The following is a 22,328-nucleotide window of genomic DNA, read 5'->3' as shown; positions in this document are numbered from 1 at the left end:
CTTTTACAAGTACAAAGTGTTCCATTCTTGTTTTTACAAGTATGGAGCGTTCCATTTTTGTTCGGAGAATTGAAATTCTAAAATTCGGAGGTGTTGAAATTATCTCAATGAAAAGACACAACCCATATAATTTACGATTTAATAATTGGGGTTTTTTCCGTTTACCTAAAAAGCTCTCGTATTTTTCCCAACTGCCCAACATTTATGTATTTCACTATTAGTTTTGGGGAAAGACTAAAAGGTATAGGTCTTTATCTAAATGTCATTTGTATCCTATAATAACCCGTGGTTTTGCTAATAGTATTTGACCAAAAAAATTTATTTTAAACGACAAAAACAAAACAAACCTAGCCTTCAACATGCCCAAGTTTTTCTCCTAACGGCCACTTGCCTAACGGATACTTTAACAGGCGGAATCACTGCTGTTTTGTCTTAATTTTTGGTTTTAAAACTGGTTTTTCTAGGTAAATCATATAAACATGACTTTGCGTTTCCATAAGACACAGACATCTAGGATAATGACATACATATGAAAAAACATGAAGGAACATGATGACAACGATAGTAAGGAAATAATGACAACAAAATAACTGATAACAACATTTGAAGAAGTGGGTGAGCAACCACACGAATCTATTTATTCAAATAATATACATGTTAAACATTCAGAGCCTCATTCTCAGGTAAACAGCAAAAGCTGTTTAGCTATCCATAAGAATGAGAACAAGTACTTACTTGTACCGGAGCACACTACTTCACTTCTAGATAGGAATGGAAGCACACTACTATGGCTCTTTTCGAATATCGGATGATGTTTCCGTTTTTCGAATGCCTTACAAATGAAACTAAAGCTCTTTATATAGAGAGCGGAACTCAAACTGAATTCAAAATACAAAAATGTACAGCATAACTCCGTGATCTTCTGCTTTTCTGAGTGCTCCTGATGATGGAGGTCGGACAGGGAAAAGCAAAAGCATCTGGGTGAAATGTTTCTCACCTTCTTCTTTTCTGAAAAGCAAAAGTATCTTTTTGAAAAGGAAACAGTTGCTTTTTTGTTTTTAGTGCCTTTTTCTTTCACCAGTTGCTACATGTTGTCATCAGTCTCTGAGTGGTGGCCAAAGACAAACGAGTGGTTGTCTGTTTGGGCCCTTCTAACTGTTGTAGCATTGTCTTCTACGTCTGTGTCGACATACATCTTGTAGTGGTTGTCGTTTTCAAGTTTGTCCATCCACTGCATGCATGCCATTGTTGAGTCTATCTCTTTTCGGGTGAGAGATAGGAATAGGTCACTGCTGACAACGTCAGGATGATCGTAAGCAGTGATAATAATCTTCTCTCCTGCTGCCAGGAAGGTATTGCTGAGGTATTCAGAGATGATCTTCTTTATGTATTCCAAAGTCATGGCTTTCATCCATGGGATGCTAGAGTTTGGTTGGCCATTATACCCGACACAGGCAGGTTGCAGATATTGTCTTGGAATAATTCTCACATAATGATATGGAGCAATATATTCAACCTCACCATTTGCTTGCTGGATCCATTCTGGAGGGGTGGATCTAAACTTCAGACGAAGCGTACAATCTGTTTTTCTAATATTCTTGACTGTATTGACGATGATGGGCGGCAAACCTTTTAGATCATCATTAGTTTTGGTCCACAGATTATGGACAAAACCATTTTCAACAAGCCAAAGCTTGTGTTCTTGTGGATGTTCACTCTGAACATTTACCAGGTATCTTCCAACATATGGTCCCGCGATGATGAAGAGGGTTGGAGGAACTAGGTCTTCTGAATTGTGCCTTCCTATTAGATTGTGGAATTTATGCCAGTCTGCTTCAGTGAGTGCCATGATAGGGACCCTAGCACTTTCTGGACTTTCAAGGAAGTTAATTTTTTCTTTCTTGACAGCACTCTGCTGTAGCTCTTCGAACTGTGGTCTAGCATTCTCGTATAGTTCTTCAGCTAAAGCAAATAGAGCTGGAAACATTAGACCACTGCTTCTTTCCTGAAAGGCAAATAGAAGATTATCCAGAATTGCCTTCTGGTGGTAAGCTAATCTCCTGCCAGTTCTGAACACAGGAGTATCGAAAGTTCGAAGTTCATAATTGAAAACATTTATTACTCCAGTTGGAGTAGGTTTGCTTTTTGGCAAAGCAACAGCCGTCAACGGTCTTGATGAGCCTTTACCGTCTGCCGTTTGAGACGGGCTAGTCAATCCTTTACCCTGGGATTGATCAGTTGTGGCTAAGTCTTTTGTGCTTAGCAAGAATCTTTTGAGGATCTTTTCTTTGGGATCTTCAGAGGTTTCATGTTCTTTCCCAGCTCTTCTGCTTCTGGGATTGCGACCTTCGTCGTCTTCTCTTCTATTGAACATAGCTAACTCTCTTGTCAAAGCGTCTGGAAGATAGTTCTTGTTTCCTGCAATTAATTCAACAATATAATCATATTGGTTAAGGAATAATTGCCAGTTAGCTAGTCTTCCTCTATCAGCAACTTTATCAAGTTTGAAATTTTTGAAATTCTTTACTCTGGCACAATCGGTGCGGACAGTAAAGGGTTTTCCAAGGAAAGCTGGAGAATTTAAAATTGTTTTCTTGACAGCTAAAATTTCTTTTTCCCCTGTGGGATAATTCAGTTCTGCAGGGCTGAACTTGCCACTACAAAATTTACAGATTTTTTCAATGTTAGTTCCAGGCGCTTTTGCCAGAACTACACCGGACCAGTAATTATCACTTGCATCTGTTTGGAGGATAATCTCATCATTCTCTTCTGGTTGTTGAAGAGGAGGGAGGTTTTTGCAGAGATTTTTTATCTGCTTCACAGTTTTTTCATCATCTTTTGTGAAGTTCCATTTTCTTTTGGAGCTCGTTTTAGGAGATAACATTGCTGTTAACCCTGAAATATTGGGGATGAAATCTCTCCCATAATTTATGACACCAAGGAATCTCTCTAGACTTTTGGCATCAGGAATTCTATCTGGGAACTTCCAGATTTTCTCAAGGATATGAGGTTGGAGTTTTATCACTCCATTCTTGATATTTATTCCTAGGAAATCAACTTCATCGAGGATAAAGAAGATTTTCTTTTCACCTAGGATAATTCCATGCTGAACTATCAGCTTTACAACCTCATGGAGGTGTTTCATGTGTTCTTCTCTGTTTTTAGAGAAGACCAGAATGTCATCTATGTAGACGACGCAGAACTCCGCAACATGTTTGAAGATATTATCCATTTTTCTCTGGAATATGGAGGGAGCTTGCTTTAGACCAAAATGCATTACTAACCATTCGTAATGTCCTTGAGGTGTTCCAAATGCAGTGAGATGTACACTCTCAGGATGCATCTTGACCTGCCAAAAACCCGACTTTGCATTGAATTTTGAAAAGACTTTAGCTCCTCTGAGCTGGTTGATCAGTACTCTTACTTGAGCAATTTGATAACCGTCTTTGACAGTCTTTTTGTTGACGTCTCTGTAGTCAATCACCATTCTAGCTTTTCCTCTTAGCGTTTCTGTATGGTTTCTCACGTAGAATGCTGGAGCATGATGAGGGCTAGTGGAAGGTTGAATTAATCTCTTGTTCAGGAGATCTTCAATATCTTTTCTGAATTCTTTTTGGTCTTCCTCTTTGTATTGAGGAATGGCTTTGACATGACAGATGGCATTCATGTCATGCAATCTTAATTCACAGACCACTGGGTCTTTTTCCCAAAACTTTTGAAGATCTACATCGATGTTCTGCTCCAGTAGCTTCTTGATTTTTTCAAGAGTGGGAATTTTCTGAGACTCAAGCTTATTCTGAAAGTGCTTGAGGTTATGCTCATGGATGAAACTAGCTTCTTCTTCTTCACTAGTTTCTGCTTCTTCTTCTTCTTCAGAAGATTCTTCAACAAGTAATTCTTCTTGTTGTTTGATTTGGAGTATGGGTTCAAATTTGGGTTTGTAGGGGGTAAGATCACCACTATTCTGTTGCGATCTCTGATATTGGGTAGTAAAGTTTGGACCTACAATACTTTTGGCTTGAAGAAGCCTATCAGCCCAGAACACCCGTTCTCCTTTTCTGAAGCCTATTGCTTCTTCATCCTGAATAAATCTCTGTTGGAGAATGAAATCATTACCCAACAAGAAATCTGCGCCTTGACCTTCAGATTGCCAGACGTTATGGATGGTGAATGTTCCTCCACCAATGGTGATGTGAACATTTTTTGCTACTTTATTCATGGTGAGATGGCTTCCGTCAAAAGTAACACCAGTAGCTGTTTTCTTTTCTTCTTTCCAAAGTTTTTCTGGAATTGCAAATCTCTTTGCAACTGTAAATCCTGATCCATTATCTACAAAGGCATGTAGATGATATTTTTTATGATCAGGGAATTTTAGTCCAATCTCTATGTAGTTGCTGTATCTACTCGTAGAGACGACTTTTGATTGCTGAAGCTCATTTTCTTGAGCTTGTTCCTTTGGAATGAATGGTTTACATTCTTCTGGAACAATTTCTGGTGGTTTAACCAGTTCAAAAGTTTCATCGGTTTTTTCTTCTTCGATGATTTCTTCCTTTATTTTTGAGGAAGATGGTTCCGTAATTTTTTGGAACATAGTTTCTATTTCTTTCTCTTTTTGTTCAGAGAAATATTCTTCATATTCTTGTTCAACCAGTTGGCTGACAAGACCATTCTTGGTTTTTCTTCTTGCTTCAGCTATGAAGCATTCTTTGTGATAAGTCTTTTTTGACTCTTCACAAAACATAGGGAGACCATTCTTTTCGTGACATAAGCAGTAGTCACAAACGAATGTACCAGGGTTCACCTGATAAGAAGACATTAACGATTCTGTCTTACTTTCTTCCCAGTTTTTGATTTTCAAAACATTCATTTGTCTGGATTCGAAGTACTCTACTTCAGAATCTGTCTCAGACTCAGATGAATCTTCTTCTTCGGACCAGGCAAAGTAAACTGTCCTGTCGTCTTCTTCATCATCAGAATAGGCTATTTCGTAGCCTTTCAGGTTGGCAGTTTCTACTATATGCTCATATTCTTCAAAGAGAGCTTTAGTAGATCTTTTACCCTTTTCCGGGCATTCATTGGCATAGTGCCCTTCAGCTTTACATAACCAACATCTGCAAGCTTTCTTGCTTGGTTGTTTATGTTGATGAGTATTCTTCTTTTTCTTGAAGAATTTCTTTTTTGGATCTTCATCCTGTTGTTTCTTGTAATTGGAACTTTTCTTGAATTTCCAATTCTTTCTTTGATTACTCTTTTTGAACTTTTTAGAGTAATATTTTCCTTTCTTCTTTCTGTGGAACTGGGCTTCATGGCATCCCCAGTTGGTTGGCATATCCAGTATTCCGTAACAGAAATTTTCAACTCCTTTGAGTTGTTTCTTGGCCATCTTAGCTCTAAGATTGGCTTTGCATTGTTCTTTCAATAGTTGCCGGATTCTGTCGGCAATTCCTCCAACTGAAAATCTTTCAATTGGTTTTTCTGCTATGCTTTCTCGCACAGCTGTTCTCCATGGTTCAGGGAGTTTCCTGTGCAACAGGTTGACTAGATCAGTATTTTCTAGTTCACCAATTGTACAGTAATATTCTTGAAATTCATTCAAGTATTCTTCAAAATATCTCATGTCACAAATTTTGAGAGCATAGATATTTGATTTGGCCGTTTCTCTAGCCTTTTCACTCATATTTGCAAGATCTCCACAGAACTGATCATACAGTGGTGCTGCAAAATCATACGGAGATTTTGAAGTTTTGATTTCTTCCAGCCATTCTTTTCCTCTGGCTGTTTCTTTGAAAGAATAGTAATACTTCTTAGCTACTCCAGTGAGAGTAGTTTCAAAGTACATCTGAAGATCAGGAGCTTCAAATTTTCCAAGGGTTAGAGCAGATGCCATCATCAGGCTGTCTACCCATTGGTCAAGAGTTTTTCTCTTGTCTAGAGCTTTATCTAAATCGAGCCAGATACCATAGTTGGAAATAGGTACTCTGGGTATCTTGTCCTCTGGGACAAATCTTTGAGAATTTCTTTCTCCATTTCTGCCCGTAGGGGCCTTCTGTATAGGGAGTTTCACTTTTCCCTTTTCTCTAGTGATGAAAGTTTTGGAGCTATCTCCGTCTTCCATTTCAACATCTTGGTAGGGAAGGAGTTTTCTTTCCTTTCCTGGATTGAAGTTTTTCATTTATTCGATTAGTTTTTCTAATCTTTCAGGATTTTGGCAAAATTCTGCTTCTTCATAGAGATCATAGAGCTTTTGTGCTCTAAACATATTAGCTGGTCTGCTTAGATCAGCTTCCAATTCTTCTTCAGTGATGGAGATGAACTCTGATGGTTCTTCAGAGCTTCTTGTGCCACTGACACTAGCTTCTCTAGTGCTGTAACTTCTTCTGAGAAGATTTTTGTTTATCCTGAAATTTTCAGGACAGACATCACTTTTTCTGTGATTGTCAAAATTTAGACTGATTTCTCCAGTCTTTCTACTTTCATAAATTTTTGCTTTTGCACTTTCTGCTGGTAGCTTCGGACCAGATAATTTCCATTCAATAGGAAACGTTACTTCATTCCAAGTAACTTTGTGGATCTATTGTGAATGGTTCTTCTGACTGGTGAGGAATCCAGTAGTAAGACCAGGGATGTTTGATATCCTTGTCTTTGGCTCTACTGTAGTACTCATTAGTTTATAGTATATCCTGTATACTATTGCCAATTCTTGCATATCATTTTTCATAGATATGCCATCTGTCTTGACTCTCAGTCGGAGACAGTGAGCTGCATCTTTCAAGCTTGTTGAAAAGTTGGGGAAGCAGTTGAAATATGCTACTTGGTTGCACAGAGATGCTTCAAGGGTTCCCAAAAGACTAGCTTGAAAATCTGTTAGTCTATTGTCTTGTAGGACACATAGAACTGAACAGTTTATGCCTTCTCGAGCAAGAAGTTTTATGCCTACTTGGACTGCTCCAATGTGCATAAATTGATAATTTTTTGCTTTTGCTCTGGCAACTTCAGCAGGAGTGATCAGTAGTAGATCTGTTTCTCCTGTTGTAGAGGGGGTTGTAAATTCAAGTAATTTGAAATGATGGCTGTCCATCAGATCAAACGTTCCCCTTTTGTAAATTTGTTTGAAATCTAGCTTTGGAATTGAGGCGTTTTTTACCTCATGCTCGATTTCATTGTATTCAAATTCTTCAGCATTTAGGAGTTGAACTCCTTTCTTTTTCCCGAAGATGCTCATCATATTGACATCTCGAGTTTCTTTCGGCTTTTCATACCGAATACTAGTAGAACTAGTTAAGGGATCCAGAAAAATCATGTTTGGAACAGGATTCTTTTCTGGTCTTTCTAATGGTTTGAATCCATTAGCCTTCTTTGGTTTTACTGTAGGCACTTTCTTGTCCTTCAGTATATTTTTCATAGAATCCAGCGTTTTTTGCTGTTCATTGATTTTTCTGCTAACACTTGTTAGCTTTTCTTCTTCCGTTTTTGGAAGATCTTTGATATAATCCAGTTTGTTTTCCAATTTTTCCAATTGGTGGATTATAACAGGAATTTTTTCTAGATGTTCTTGATATCTAGAAATCTCTTTCTGCAGGATCTGATATTTTTCATCAGAAGATTTTAATAGAGAATTCAGTCTCTCTATTATTAAATCAGACATTGTCCCCATAGGGGATTCCCCTGCTGAGCTATTTTACAAGCTCTGATACCAGTGATTTGCAGATCTAACCAATGCTCAAATAATCAAGAGGTTTTTGTTCCTCTTCTAGAACATATAAAAGATTATCAATATCTTGTTCTAGTTTATAAATTCTAGTTTGAAGTCTATAGAGGATATCCCAATAATTGGGAGTTTTCCTAGGAAGACGTTCTCTATAGTCTTTCAATTTTCTCAATTTTTCTCTTTCTTGATTCAATTCCTTGCTAGTGTTTTTGCAGATAGCATTTAACTCAAGTCTGTCAACTATCGAAATTCTGGATAATAAAGTGCACTGTTTACCTTTGAAATAGAGGATGATTGCAACATCTGTATATATTTAAACAAATATAATTCTTATGGGCCCACCACGTTTCAACAGAACAATAAACAACAGATATGTAAAGGAAAACCAACTGACAGGGACTTCAAAGAAGGGTATTACAGGTAAGAAAGTTGATAAGATGGGTTGGTTGGAATGGAAAAGAGAAAGAGTTGTGTAGAGAGGAATAAAAATAAGACATTGGGGTGTATGAGAAGTATTCTCAGGGATCTGGGGTGTATGAGCATTAACCCTTAATAATTTTTAGTTCTCAAACGCAGAAACACATTTTTTTTTTTAATAATTCTTTATTTTTTCTTATATGATGTATTTTATAAGCAGATTAATGACTCTTAACTCCACTCTAGCTAGCTCCTCATCTTTGACCAAAACTCCAAAAAGTGACCCAAGAATCAAAGACCCTAATATCTCTCAAACACCCAGACTTGCAGTAAAACTACTAAAACCGGCACCTGTGACCAACCCACCTCACCTGAACCGCGAGTTCTGAAACTCCTCTAAACTTGCTCTTGAAAAGAAACTCATCATTGTCCCAACTCTACTTTACTTCTCTTCATTCTCCGATCATCTGAAACATGGTTGAAGCAGTTCCATTTGGCACTGCAGCTGACATACTCATCAAGCTCGGGTCTTCCACTTTCCGGGAGCTCGGGCTCGTCTACGGCGTCAACAAGGAAATGAAGAAGCTTGAGAACACTCTCTCCACCATCAAAGCTGTTCTCTTAGACGCAGAGGAGAAGCAAGAGAAGAGCCATCTGGTGCAGGACTGGATCAGGAAGCTCAGCGAGGTTGTGTACGAGGCCGATGATTTGTTGGATGCATTCGAAACCAAAGCTAGGCAGCATGAGAATCATCAGGTGCGTGAGTTCTTTTCAAAGACACTTGCTTTTAGATACAAGATGGGTCGAAAACTGAGAGAAACTAGAGAGAGATTGGATGAGATTGCAGGGGATATTTCAAAGTTCAACTTCAGGGATAGGTCGTTGACAATCTCAGATATTGGGATTGAGATGAATAATATGAGAGAAGAGACGCATTCTTTTATGGTGGAGTCAGCTGTAATTGGAAGAAAGAGAGAGAAGGAGGAGATGGTGGAGTTTTTGATATTCCCACCAAGTGAAGGAGAAAATGTCTCTATTACTGCCGTTGTTGGTATTGGGGGGCTTGGGAAGACCACCCTTGCTAAAATGTTGTATAATGATGATAGGGTAGTGAAGTATTTTGAGATTAAGATGTGGGTGTGGGCGTATGGAAGTTTTGATTTATATTCAGTTACGGAGAAAATCTTGAGATCTAGTGCTACGAATGAACTAGAAGATTCGGAGTTTTATTACCAGCATATTTTGCTGCAGAAGAAAATGTTGATGGAGGAGTTGCAGATTCTGCTTCGGAAGAATTTGGATGGGAAGCGCTACCTCCTTGTTCTGGATGATGTGTGGAATGTGAAGCGCGAAAGTTGGCTTCAGCTGAATGATTTGTTGAAAGGTGGTGCCAAGGGGAGTAAGATTGTTGTGACAACTCGTAGCACAAAAGTTACCGCGCTTATGGATGTTGATTTCCCTTTTGTGTTGCAAGATCTATCGGAGGAAGAGAGTTGGACATTGTTTAAGCAACTGGCTTTTAAAGATGGAAGGGAGGAGGAGCATCCAGAGTTGGTGCCAATAGGAAGAAGAATTGTGAAGAAATGCAGAGGTGTTCCTCTTGCAATAAGGACTCTAGGAAGCATGATGAGATACAAAGCTAATGAAAGAGAGTGGATTTCGATTCAGAATACAGAGATCTGGGAGTTACCAAAAGAGGAGAATGATGTTTTGAAGATACTGAAGTTAAGCTATGATCACATGCCAATTTATTTGAAACAATGCTTCTCCTACTGCGCATTGTTCCCCAAGGGATATGAAATTGAGAAAAAAATGTTGGTCGAACTTTGGATAGCTCAGGGTTACATTCACCTTCCTGGTAAAGAGAGGAACTTGGAAGAAATTGGTGACCTGTATTTCAAGGAATTGATAGAGAGATCATTATTTCAAGAGGTCAAGGAAGATGCCAATGGAAATTTAATTAGTTGTCATATGCATGATCTTATACACGATCTTTCACGGGCAGTTGCAGGATCTGAATGCTCAATTTGCAGTGTTGATGTTGGAGATATATCTGAAAGAGTTCATCATGTTTCATTTAGTTGTTATCTGCCTTCTTCATGGGAAGTTCCGATAGCGTTGCTCAAAGCTAAGAAGACTAGGACATTTATACTACCACTTCAGGATCAAGCATATAGAACTTCCAGTCACAATACAATCATTTCAAACTTGAGGTGCTTACGTGTGTTAGATCTACATAACCTAAGAATCGATGAGCTTTCAAATTCCGTAGGCAAGTTGATCCATCTTAGGTACCTTGACCTCTCTGGTAATGTTAGTATGACAGCACTCCCTGCTTCTATCAGCAATCTGCAGAACCTACAGACCCTTAAACTCAACAGGTGCTACAGACTTGAACACCTACCTAGAGATATCGGAAAGATGATCAGCCTTAGACATCTTGAGATCACTGGGTGCCGCAAATTGAATCACATGCCACCTGGGCTGGGAAAGTTGGTATCTCTTCAGACATTACCGTTATTCATCTTGGGCAGGAAAGCTCTCTTTTCCGGTGTGAGTGGTGGAATAGATGAGTTGAGTGGCTTGAACTGTCTTAAAGGGGTGCTTCATGTTGCCCATCTTGAACATGTTGACAATGTCACAATAGATTCAAGGAGTTCAAATTTGAGCAGCAAGCAATATCTTGAATCCTTAAAACTAATTTGGTCCAGAGATGACGACAGTGAAAGTAATGAAGATCACATGGTGTTGGAAGGCCTTCAGCCCCATCAAAATTTGAAAGTACTGCATATAGCTGGGTATTGCGACGTTCAATTCCCCAACTGGCTGATGAACAACGCTGCATCGTCTCTTCCAAGTCTAGTTGAGCTCACAATTGAGGGCTGTCTCAGATGCCAGCATCTTCCACCACTGGATCAACTGCCTTCTCTTAAGTTTCTCAAACTATATTCTCTAGGTTGCCTCGAGCACATTAACAGCAGTTACTCGTCTCCCTCTTGTGGTTTGGTTGGGGGAGGAAGAGAGCCTTTGTTTTTTCCATCATTGAAAGAGCTCACACTTTATGACTTGCCACTCTTGAAGGAGTGGCAAACCTGCAGTGATCAAGATGGGACAACAACAATGCCAAAGCAGCAGCAGCTTTCATTTCCTTCCCTCACCAAATTGACTATCGTGGACGCCCCTAACTTAATGTCCATGCCGATGCTTCCATTAGTTGAAGAATTGCTTATGGACACCGTCTCTGAGAAGTTGTTGCAGTCCATGTTGATGACAGCAGCCTCAGAAAGCCAAACAAGCTCTTCCTCCCTTGCTAGATTGAAATTTCTGATCATCAAATCATGCAATGATCTGGTCTCTTTCCCTGAAGATAGGATAAATAACCTCACTTCTCTTAAGCTTCTAAAGATTATAGATTGTGGAAACTTGACATCTCTACCACATAATCTGCACTGTGAATACGTACTTAGTAATTAGAGTATTATTATTTTGCTTGTATTACATGCACCTCTCTCTGGCCCAGTTTTTATTTATTTATTTATTTATTTTCCTGATACAAGAAAAGAAAAACTAAGCGAAAAGCCACGAACACAACCCCGCCAGTTAATCCTAAATGGAATGCTGGGAACATAGAAACGGGGAGACAAGAAAACTACACTGGAGGGTTAGATCCATCATCCATGTGTTTATTATTATTAATATTAATCAATTTGGTTCTTTGCTGTTGAGTTATGTGCATGGAGAGTCCATATATTTTACCCTTTTAGCCAATTTTGTGTTTGGGGTGTACCTCATGACCCTAAGTTTACCTTTATAGCAGATTTTGTTCTATATGTGTTTCATTTCATATGTATTGGTTTAACACCAAATCGACGGAAATAACTAAATAACTCTTTCTTTACGGAAACTACAGTCAGCAAATCTTGTCACCTAATCATAGAGGCCGAAATGAAGTTGTTCTTGAGAATTTCGAGTAAGAGAGAAAATAGAACTAATGTGAAACCAATCAACTAGTTTTCCGAACATTCTTGTATACACGGCGGTGTAAGTTCACAAACAACAAATATGCAATCTCAGCCGTCCATATGTGAGTTCAGTTATTTAGCACTCAAAATCGTCCAATCTCAGTGGTACGTGAAGATACACGGCGTGTACCGAATACCTTCAGCTATTTTTTCAACTTAAACCCTAAGGTGTCACATTTGACAAAATATAACGTAGACTAATGTCTACAAAAACGGCATCGTAGGGGTGTTATATGAGTTTACAATAGACTCTAGGCGGCGGGTGAAATCCCGGTGAAGTGAAAAATGGTGGTGGAGAGCTATGTGGTGGTTCACAACATAGCCAAGAGGCACAACGTGGGCACACTCGCCCGGAGCGCCACCGCCTTCGGCGTCTCCGAGCTCATTCTCGTCGGCCGCAGAGAATTCAACGCCTTCGGCAGTCACGGCTCCACCTCCCACGTTCGCTTCCGCCACTTTCACTCTCTCCAAGACGCCCGCCAATTCCTCAAGGTCCCTTCTCTCTCTTTGGTCTTCTTCGTCTCTCCTTCTTTGTTTTTGGGTATGTGGCTGATTGAGTTTTAGTGTTTATGAATGGGTTTTAGGACAGAGATTGTGATATTTGCGGCGTTGAGATCACTGATAATGCTATGCCGGTCAATCACCACCCTTTCACCAAAAGCACTGCTTTTCTTCTTGGCAATGAGGTAAACTATCGATTTCACAAGTACCCATTTGTGTTTTTGTTGGAAATTTTGATCCTTTAATCTTCTATTGGCATCAAGCTCAGTACAGTAATGTGCTTTTGTTCTTGGGTATTATTTGCTTGATGGGGTTTGTTTGATATGTTTTGTTAGTTTGAGAAGGGTGCAAGTTAGCTTTTGGTGTTCTATGTTTGAATTGTTTGAGTTCAACTTCATTTGGCAAGCATTTGCAATTGAAGCTTACATTGGGTTAAATCTTTTGTCTCCTTTTTGTTTGTAGGGAACAGGCCTTTCTGCTAAGGAGTGTGAGATATGTGATTTCTTTGTGTATATCCCACAGTATGGGGACGGCACTGCTTCCTTGAATGTAACTGTTGCAGCTTCTATTGTCCTGCATCAGTTTGGAGGTAACCTATCAATAATGATATGAATTGGTTCTGTTTATGCCATTTGGTGTGCATATTATGATCGAAGATGTTAATAACACCGTACTAATTTATTCTTCTTTACTCTTGGTCGTAAATACTAATGATCTGGTTGTTCGTGTGTTTTTCCTTGTTGTCTTCCTAGTCCCTACTACCATCACCGTATGATCTGAACTTCGTACGCACCTCTCACTCAGTTCTCACTACCCCTTAAAGGAAGAGGTGATGTTAGGAGTTAGGTTCCTCCTTTAGTTGTAACTTCTAAGTCTTAACTAAGCAATTGGAACAAGCTTCACTCAAGATGATTACTCAAATTCCTTAATTACCAAAATTGATCTACTAGCATGCCAGTCTATGAATGCCAGCATATTCCTTTCCTTTTAAATTTGATTATTGCACTCTGAGTTTAAGTTCCCAGCGGACACACAAACAATATTGGGCAGTTTCTTTTGGACTATGCCCACTGCTTGTAATTTTTCAAACAATTAAGGTTTTTAGTACCTTTAGTGAGGGACTCGATTCTCTGTTTTCAAGTTCCTGATTGTGCACGACTTCTGAAGCTTCTAACGCATGTTTTATCTTTCAGTCTGGGCTGGCTTCCCTGAGAGAACCCGTGATGGGAACAAGTTCATTGTGGCAGAGAAACCTGCAAAGCAGACAAGACGAAGTTTCTGTGCAGAAACAGCAGATTCTGTAATTGAAGAGCGAAAATCTAGAAAAGAGCAGAATTCTAATGGTTTCTTTGACGAGATTGTAAATGACAATCCATCTTCTAACCTTCTGGATGGGTTGTTCAGTGATGTAAGATAACTTCAAGCGAGTGGGAATGGTTTGGATGGTTAGCATAAGTTTGTGACCTTACGGATGACCTGTAACAGAAGAATCTCTAGTAAAATGTATCTTAGTGAGAAGGGTTTTGTTGCAATTTACTTTTGGAATTTGGAGCAGTTTTCGTGGAGAATTAGAGTTGGGAGTTTTTGCATTGGCATAACTGCAGATGTAAACTATCTCGACTTTGCTTTGGTTTGTATTTCATGCAAGATGCAAGGGCGCCGTTGCAAGGATTGTATCCATTTTTTATTTCTTTTTTTTGGTGAATGAATGAATATATAGAAGAAGCCAGGCAAACAACAAGAAACAGAAGCTAACAAAGCTATCAAGCTAACAAAGCAACAACCTCAGCAAAGAGGGAACATTTCATGCTTGTGTTGCTTCTGTGTTATTCTGAAGCGATAATTTCAACCTGATCAATAATTTCATTGTATTATTGTTCTTGTTCTTGTCCTTTATAATCAATGAAATTATTGATCAGAAATTCAGAATAACACTTCATGCTTGTGTTGCTGCTGTGTTATTTATTTATTTATCTGAGGAACCATGCTTGTTTTCATTAAAATGTAGATCTTGTTAAATTCCATATTATGGACTTTTACTGGGGCAAATAAGAAAATCTAAAGGTCTCTGCAACATAAGCAGAACTTGGCTTCAATCAATAGGCTTCAATGGTCCACCTAGGGTTGTCAATGGGTCATGTCGGGTCAATGTATTTGTCGTGTGACTCGTGTCGCAAGATACAAACCCAAACTCAACCCATTTAATAATCGTGTCAAAAATCTAAACCCAAACTCAACCTATTTATTAAACGTGGACCCGCTTCCAACCCGCTTAACCCATTTAACAAATAGGTCGTGTCGTGTTAGACAAAATGATCCATTTAAGGGTTAACAATGCGACCCATTTAACTAAAAAAATACATAAATTGATTAAATTCACTAAAAACTCCACAAGACGAAGAATATAAATAATTATATATATTCATAAATAATTATATATATTCATAAATAATTAAATCCAATAATTATAAAGCAAAATATTTCAAATTGTCTAATCCTATGATCAAATACTCTCAATGTCCAAAATTTCAAGAAGAAGTATAACATAATTGGGTTATACGGGTTCACTTCGTGTTGGCGGGTTGACCCGTGACCGAACCATTTATTAAATGGGTCATGGCGGGTTAACCCACAGCTGACCCGCTTTTTAATCGTGCGGGTTCAACCCGCTTTATTTCGTGCGGGTTTCGAGTCGTGTTATCGGGTCATGTCGAAATTGACAGCTCCACCATATAAGACTTATCTCCGTAAGTACTCGACATCAACTTATAATTCATAAAAATTTAATCAGTGCATAGGATAACTTGTTACATACTCTCAATTGGATGAAAATGAAGGGAACCAATCAAACTTTCAACTACTAAACACAATCAAATTAAGCATAAACAAGGGAAAGCCAAACCGATCAAAGCATGCATTCATTCTTAGCAATTGTCAAACTAGGAGTATCTTGTACGTAAGTGAATCAACTTGGGATGCAACAGGTTGTATGTAGTATATGGAAGACTAGGAGTCCTCAGAGTCTTTTGAAGAATCTGAACTTGAAGAAGGGTACCCAATTCCGTGGCGTGTATTAGGGAACAGAACAAAGACAGCACCAGCAATAGTGCCAATTACAGGAGGCAACGCCTGGAGCAGAACCTTCTCAGTGGACTCAAATGCAGGATAGAAGCACCTCACAGTGTTGGAATCCAAAAGTGATAGCCCTGCAAACACGATCAAGGAAAAGAAGGCATGCACAAAGTCCCCAACCCGAAGCTTGTAAGCAGACAAGTCCACAGAGCCAGAACTGGTTGAGGGCCAAAGACCCTTTGTTGTTGCAATTCCATAGTGAATTTGTCCATCACTGCCGGTGTAACTGTCGGTGAAGGAAGCAAAGCAGCAAGAGAAGGCGGAAACGACAATGAGAATGGCGCTTAGAATCTTGTTGACGGACATGTTGCATTCGCCATTGTTGGTTAAAACGGGGTTGAGGAACTGGAACAAGAATACCGTGCCGGTAGGGAGGAGCCTGAGGAGGTTGCCTATTCCTGTTAATGCAGTGTCTTTGACACCCGTGTTTTTGGTGGATTTCGATGAAGAGCTGGATGAGGCCCCCATTTGGGAAAGGAACGGATGATACTTGGGAATGCTAGAGACTTAAGAGGGAGTTGGAGCTAGGGTTGTTTAATAATGCTGTGTGTATTGGTTCTTGCAACAAAATTTGTTCTGATTTATAGAGAAGGAAGGAGTTGACGGTTTCTGTTTTTGGATAGAAGATTGCTTTCACGTTAAATGATAAACGGTGTACGTGTTTGTCGTGTTGAGTTGGAAGGCTTGCTTTTACTTTTAGAAAGGGAGGGCTTCGTTCCTAATCCAAGCTTAGAGAGGAATGAGCTTGGAGCAAATTTATGACTAATCAACTCAAAAACAGTATATGTGCCTAATCTCTATTAATAAAGCGAGCAGCCGTTTACTGTTTATCTTGGGGAAACTTTCGAACTTCTGATTTTGCCCGCCCCCCCCCTCTGTGTGCCCATGATTTACAGAGAGACTGACCGGTGGAGATTTGCCCCTGTTTATTCTCAGCCAGACAGAGAGTGAGGGAGAGAAGAAAAAGTTCAGGAGAAAGAAGAGAAGCAACCAGAATCCAAAACCGCAAGCACCATACACCAAACTCCAATTTTGATTGATGGTAACATATTTAATAATCAATCTTCGTGTTTGTGTGATAATAGTAATTACTGTTGTATTTGTAAAATAATTTTTACGTCAGTTTTACAATCTTTGTGTGTATCTTTGATTTTTTCTCTACAACTGTTGAAGTTTCGTTTAAATTGTAAAACACATAAATAATTTCATGACATTACATAAACCAATGTAGAAATATAAACCAATCATGATAAATAAAATAAAAACTAATTGCACGCACGAGCACCTAGTTAAAGATAATGTGACTAATCAACTCAAAATAGTATATGTGACTAATCAATTACCAGATATGATATGCTGCTCATGCAGCACAAGTTACTTGAACATCGAACTTGATTTGAAGATAATCTTGGACTGAGGATCGGAGCTAAGACTGACTATAGAAATTGAGCCAAATGGCAAAGACATGGAACACAAAGTTACTTGAACAACGAACTTGATTTGAAGATAATCTTCGACTGATCGAGGAGCTAAGACTGTATAGAAATTGAACCAAATGGCAAAGACATGGACCAAGTCAATTCCCTAGTTAACATTTTAGACTTCAATTTTTTCAAACTTTGATCTTAGCATGTATTTACATTTAGCGTCGTTCACTGAAGCGTGTGGAAGACGATAATTGAAGATTTAACTCCTAATGACTCATCGTTATATATAATATATGCAGTCATCAAGAACAAAACTATATATAACTCCTCAAATTAAAGCATATGCGTTTATACTAAGGCTGTTGTCTAGTGACCTTACATAATTAGTATATTGGAGAAATAGTCGAGATCGATCTACTACTAATACTAGATACTCGTGGATACACATAGAATTTGAAAATGACCTCAGACGAAGACAAGCATAACTAAACAAAATAACGACTCCTAGCAATATAACTCATTTGGGGAACTAATTCCTGATTCATCTTGTCCCCGTTCCTGATTCATCTTGTCTTCATTCCAATTAGGTAAACAGATCATCAAGGTATATTGTCTTGCATTTCTTTCGTAAGATTCAAAGTATCAGCACTCAAATTTCGGTCTAAACTTCGCTATCATTATCTATTATGTTCTTAATATATATTTTGTCTCACACCTGAAAATCTAGTTTCTAGACCTGATTATTATAAATCTACGTACATATGCTAGCTACCATGCAAAGAATCAAACACTTAGGCGCAAGTATTTACTATTTTTATATATATATATATATATATATATATATAGGATTTTTCTCAGGTAAGAATGTCCTTAGTTTTTCTTATGGAACGGATTTACTGTTTTCACCCACTTTTCGATCACATTTTCACATCTTAACCGTTCAGTTTTTAGGTCCTAATGTATGGATCACCTCTGCAAAATTTCAGCCAATTTGGTGATCGTTAAGGCGTCCAAATCTGCAATTTACACGAACGAACCGAATCTGTCGAACCGGAACCGTTCGTTTACATTGTTGTAATTTTCAGTTTTGGATGCCTTAATGATCACCAATTTGGCTGAAATTTTGCAGAGGTAATCTATACATTATGACCTAAAAACTGAACGGTTAAGATGTGAAAATTTGATCGGAAAGTGGGTGAAAACCGGAAATCCGTACCTAAGAAAAACTAAGGACGTCCTTAGTGTAGCCGGACTGTATATATATATATATATATATATATATATATATATATCCAGAGCGGAGCTCCGCTTTGAAAATTAACGTGTAAAGTTCGAGTTTTCGATCACTTTTCGGTCGCATATCCACATCTCGACCGTTCAGTTTTTAGGTACTAGTGTATAGATCGTCTCTGTAAATTTTCAGTTAAAATGATGATCGTTAAGACATTGATAAGTACCTTAAAGCTAGTACGGTTCAGGTTGACAGATTCAGTCCGTCCATTGGTTTAAACGAGTTAGATGCCTTAATGATCATCAATTTGGCTGAAAATTTGTAGAGATGATCTATACAGTAGTACCTAAAAACGGAACGGTCGAGATGTGGATATGCGACCGAAAAGTGACCGAAAACTCGAACTTCACACGTTAATTTCAAAGCGGAGCTCCGCTCTGGATTGGATCTGTATATATATATATATATATTTTTTTTTTTTTTTTTTTTTTTTAAAAAAATCGTCCCTATACACTACTAGCATAAGCCTCATAGGACACTGTTATTTTTCTGTATCTTTTGCTCTAAATGATATGAATAACTGTATTTAAAACTCATTGGATACGGTGCAACCACGGAATAAAAAAGAGTATTCTCTATTGCACACTCCACTAACCAAAAGCCACCCTTATGACTTTGGTGTGTACACTTTTTCTTTTTTTAAAATTGCATTAGTTTTCTTTTCTTTTCCTTTTTTCTATTACAATTTTTTTTTCCTTTTTTTTTCTTTTTTCCTTTTTTATTTCTTGTCTCCAGATTTTGTTTTTAGGTCTTAATATATTTCATATTTACCAAATATTATTCACCGTATTTTTGTGTATTTTGCATACCCGGATAGAAAATACACAAAATCCGTATATACTATTATACTGCATAGAGCTTTCAATCGCCAATTCCAGAAAATCACATCATCTCCTTCCCGGCCTTTTCTCCTTTCTTCTATATCGAGGCCTGATCGAGCAACCAAAACTGATAGCAACGAACGAGAGATCAAAAGCTGAAACACAAAGTGTTTCAATTTTTTCCCCGTACATAAAACCTCTCAATCCCAATCTTAAGATATTTAATCAAGGATCATTGTCGATGCTTGTCTTGCACTTCGATATTAACATCGCTGATGTTTCTGCATATCAAACACAGATCAGTCCTATTTGAAGCGAATAACCGGCTCAATATCAGTTATAGTTTCTAAAGATGGTTAACTGAGTTTGAGTTTGTTTCAATACCTGTTGATGAAGGAGATTCCATAATTCCTTTTGAGTAAAACAAGAGAAGTCAGGCTTGCTCTTCTGCAAAACAAAAACAAAAAGAACTTCAGTAAGTAAAAACATAATAGATTAAAAGAAGAAGAAAGAAGAAAGAACTCAAACTGGAAATGAAGCTCTTAAGTCAAGGAGGTAAAGGAAGAGATGATCAGTGGTTATCCCTGTATTTTGAATAAATCTGATGCATAATTGGATATAAAGACTGAATATCGTAAGAGAAAAATTTGGGATTTGATTAGTAATTGCTGTCCATATTCAACTAAAACACTTTCTCTCTCTACAACTTATCGACTAGAAAAAGCTATTAATATCAAAGTGTTGTAGAGAAACTGAAATTGAGAGAAATTCGCTGTGTGTTCTCATTGATAACAGGGGCCTCTTTATATAGAGGATTACAATGCATAGAGTCTCAATCATACAAGGAAAGATAATCTCTAGATTCTTCTAATTAAACCCTATTACCACTAGGTCAAGTAACCTAGAGTTTGGGCCAAACACAAATTAGGGTTTACTTGAACACTCCCCCTTGTGTTGCCCAAACGCGGTGCTTCTCTCGTTGCCTCGTTAAAAACCTTGCCGAGTAACAAAAACCCAGTGAGACAAAAATAACCTCGGTCGAAGGGGAAAAAGAGCACAACACACCCTTCACATTTCGAGACGAACATGTAGATATCTCCCCTTGATGTATGCGCCTCCCTGATGACTACGATCATGGGAGTTCAGATAATTTGCGCAAGCCAATTCTTGCCACATGTTTCTCGAACGTGGATTTGGGCAATGACTTAGTAAACAAGTCTGCCACATTGTCCTCAGATCGAACCTGGTTCACTTTGATCTTGAGGAGCTTCTGTTGTTGCTGATTGTAGAAGAATTTGGGCGATATATGCTTGGTGTTGTTGCCTTTGATGTAGCCTTGCTTCAATTGTTCAATGCAAGTAGCATTATCCTCATAAATGCTTGTTGGCTCATCTGTGGTAGACTTCAAACCACAATTGCTTCGAACATGCGTAACTATGGATCGAAGCCATATACATTCACGAACTGCTTCGTGAAGAGCAATAATCTCTGCATGATTCGAAGAAGTAGCGACTAAGGTCTGTTTTGTAGACCTCCAAGATATCGCGGTTTTTCCCATGGTGAAAACATAACCAGTTTGGGAGCGACCTTTGTGTGGGTCAGAGAGGTACCCAGCATCAGCAAAACCTTCCAAAACACTTATATCGTTTTGGGACGGGGAGAGGGAACGCAGTCCACCATGTGTGGCGTCCCTGGTACTTGATGGGTCCGAATCCATCTTCTCTCTGTAGGGATAGAACAAGCCCATATCGATCGTACCACTTAGGTATCAAAGATATCTTTAACACCAGTCCAATAGCGTCGTGTAGGCGCAGAGCTATATCTAACTAGCAAGTTCACAGCGAATGAGATATCTGGTCTTGTGCATTGTGCTAAGTACAATAATGCGCCTATTGCACTTAGGTAGGGCACTTCTGCCTCTAGCACTTCTTCATCGTCATCTTTTGGACGAAATTGATCCTTCCTTGGATCAAGACTACGGACGACCATTGGGGTGCTTGAAGGCTTAATATTGTCAGTGTTGAAAGGCCTAAGCATCTTTTGGGTATAAGCTGATTGATGAATCAGGATACCATCTCTACGGTGCTCAAGTTCTAAACCGAGGCAAAACCGTGTTTTCCCAAGATCTTTCATCTCAAACTCGAATTTCAAGTGTTCAACGGTTTCCCTTAACTCTTTAAGGGTGCCAATTATGTTCATGTCATCGACATAAACCGCTACTATTGCAAATCCGGAACTTGTCCTTTTTATGAACACACATTGGCATAGTTCATTGTTGACATATCCCTTTCCAATCAAGTAGTCACTTAGACGGTTATACCACATCCGTCCGGATTGTTTCAATCCATATAGTGAGCGTTTTAATCTAATCGCAAACGCGCTCCGTGGTTTAGAGCCACTTGATTTGGGTAACTGAATTCCGTCTGGAATCTTCATGTATATCTCTGTATCTAGATCCCCATATAGATACGCAGTAACCACATCTATAAGCTGCATGTTCAGTTTTTCGGAAACTACCAAACTGACAAGGTAGCGGAACGTTATGACGTCCATTACGGGAGAATAGGTCTCCTCGTAGTCGATTCCAGGGCGTTGTGAGAAACCTTGCGCCACAAGGTGAGCTTTGTATCTTACAATCTCGTTTTTCTCATTACGCTTTCTAACGAATACCCATTTGTGACCAACTGGTTTGGTGTTGGGCGGTATTGGCACAACTGGTCCGAATACCTTTCTTTTCGCTAGAGAATCAAGTTCTGTCTGGATCGCATCTTTCCACTTTGGCCAATCAGCTCTACGTTGGCATTCATCAACGGAGCGTGGTTCGATGTCATCGGTCTCAATAATCTCACGCGCCACTGAATACGCGAATACATCATCAATGATGCTGGAGTTTCTTTCCCACGTCCCATGTACACTAGTGTAATTAACAGAGATTTCTATGTTCTCAGGGATAGGTTCTAACATTGAGGCGTCCCCCAATGATGTCTCTTGGACATAACCATAATCCGG

The 22,328-nt window shown here is 38.7% G+C and overlaps 3 protein-coding genes across 3 annotated transcripts; 2 read left to right on the top strand and 1 right to left on the bottom strand.

Annotated features, from left to right (window-relative positions):
* The first annotated feature begins 8,599 nt into the window (after positions 1 to 8,599).
* Positions 8,600 to 11,599, top strand: LOC133711310 (putative disease resistance protein RGA3). The gene has a single exon (XM_062137451.1). It carries the CDS (start codon positions 8,600 to 8,602, stop codon positions 11,597 to 11,599), a length of 3,000 nt encoding a protein of 999 aa, XP_061993435.1.
* A 761-nt stretch (positions 11,600 to 12,360) lies between these two features.
* On the top strand, positions 12,361 to 14,326 carry LOC133710018 (uncharacterized). The gene is made up of 4 exons (XM_062135988.1): positions 12,361 to 12,639; positions 12,732 to 12,833; positions 13,111 to 13,237; positions 13,842 to 14,326. The coding sequence occupies exons 1-4, from the start codon at positions 12,433 to 12,435 to the stop codon at positions 14,063 to 14,065; spliced, it is 660 nt and encodes a 219-aa protein (XP_061991972.1). The 5' UTR covers positions 12,361 to 12,432; the 3' UTR covers positions 14,066 to 14,326.
* A 1,088-nt stretch (positions 14,327 to 15,414) lies between these two features.
* Positions 15,415 to 16,340, bottom strand: LOC133712308 (protein DMP2-like). The gene has a single exon (XM_062138417.1). The coding sequence runs from the start codon at positions 16,246 to 16,248 to the stop codon at positions 15,655 to 15,657; it is 594 nt and encodes a 197-aa protein (XP_061994401.1). The 5' UTR covers positions 16,249 to 16,340; the 3' UTR covers positions 15,415 to 15,654.
* Between the last annotated feature and the right edge of the window lie 5,988 nt (positions 16,341 to 22,328).

This window comes from Rosa rugosa, chromosome 5 (assembly GCF_958449725.1).
Source record: "Rosa rugosa chromosome 5, drRosRugo1.1, whole genome shotgun sequence".
Taxonomy (NCBI): Eukaryota; Viridiplantae; Streptophyta; class Magnoliopsida; order Rosales; family Rosaceae; genus Rosa; species Rosa rugosa.
This window is presented reverse-complemented; position numbering and strand designations above follow the sequence as displayed.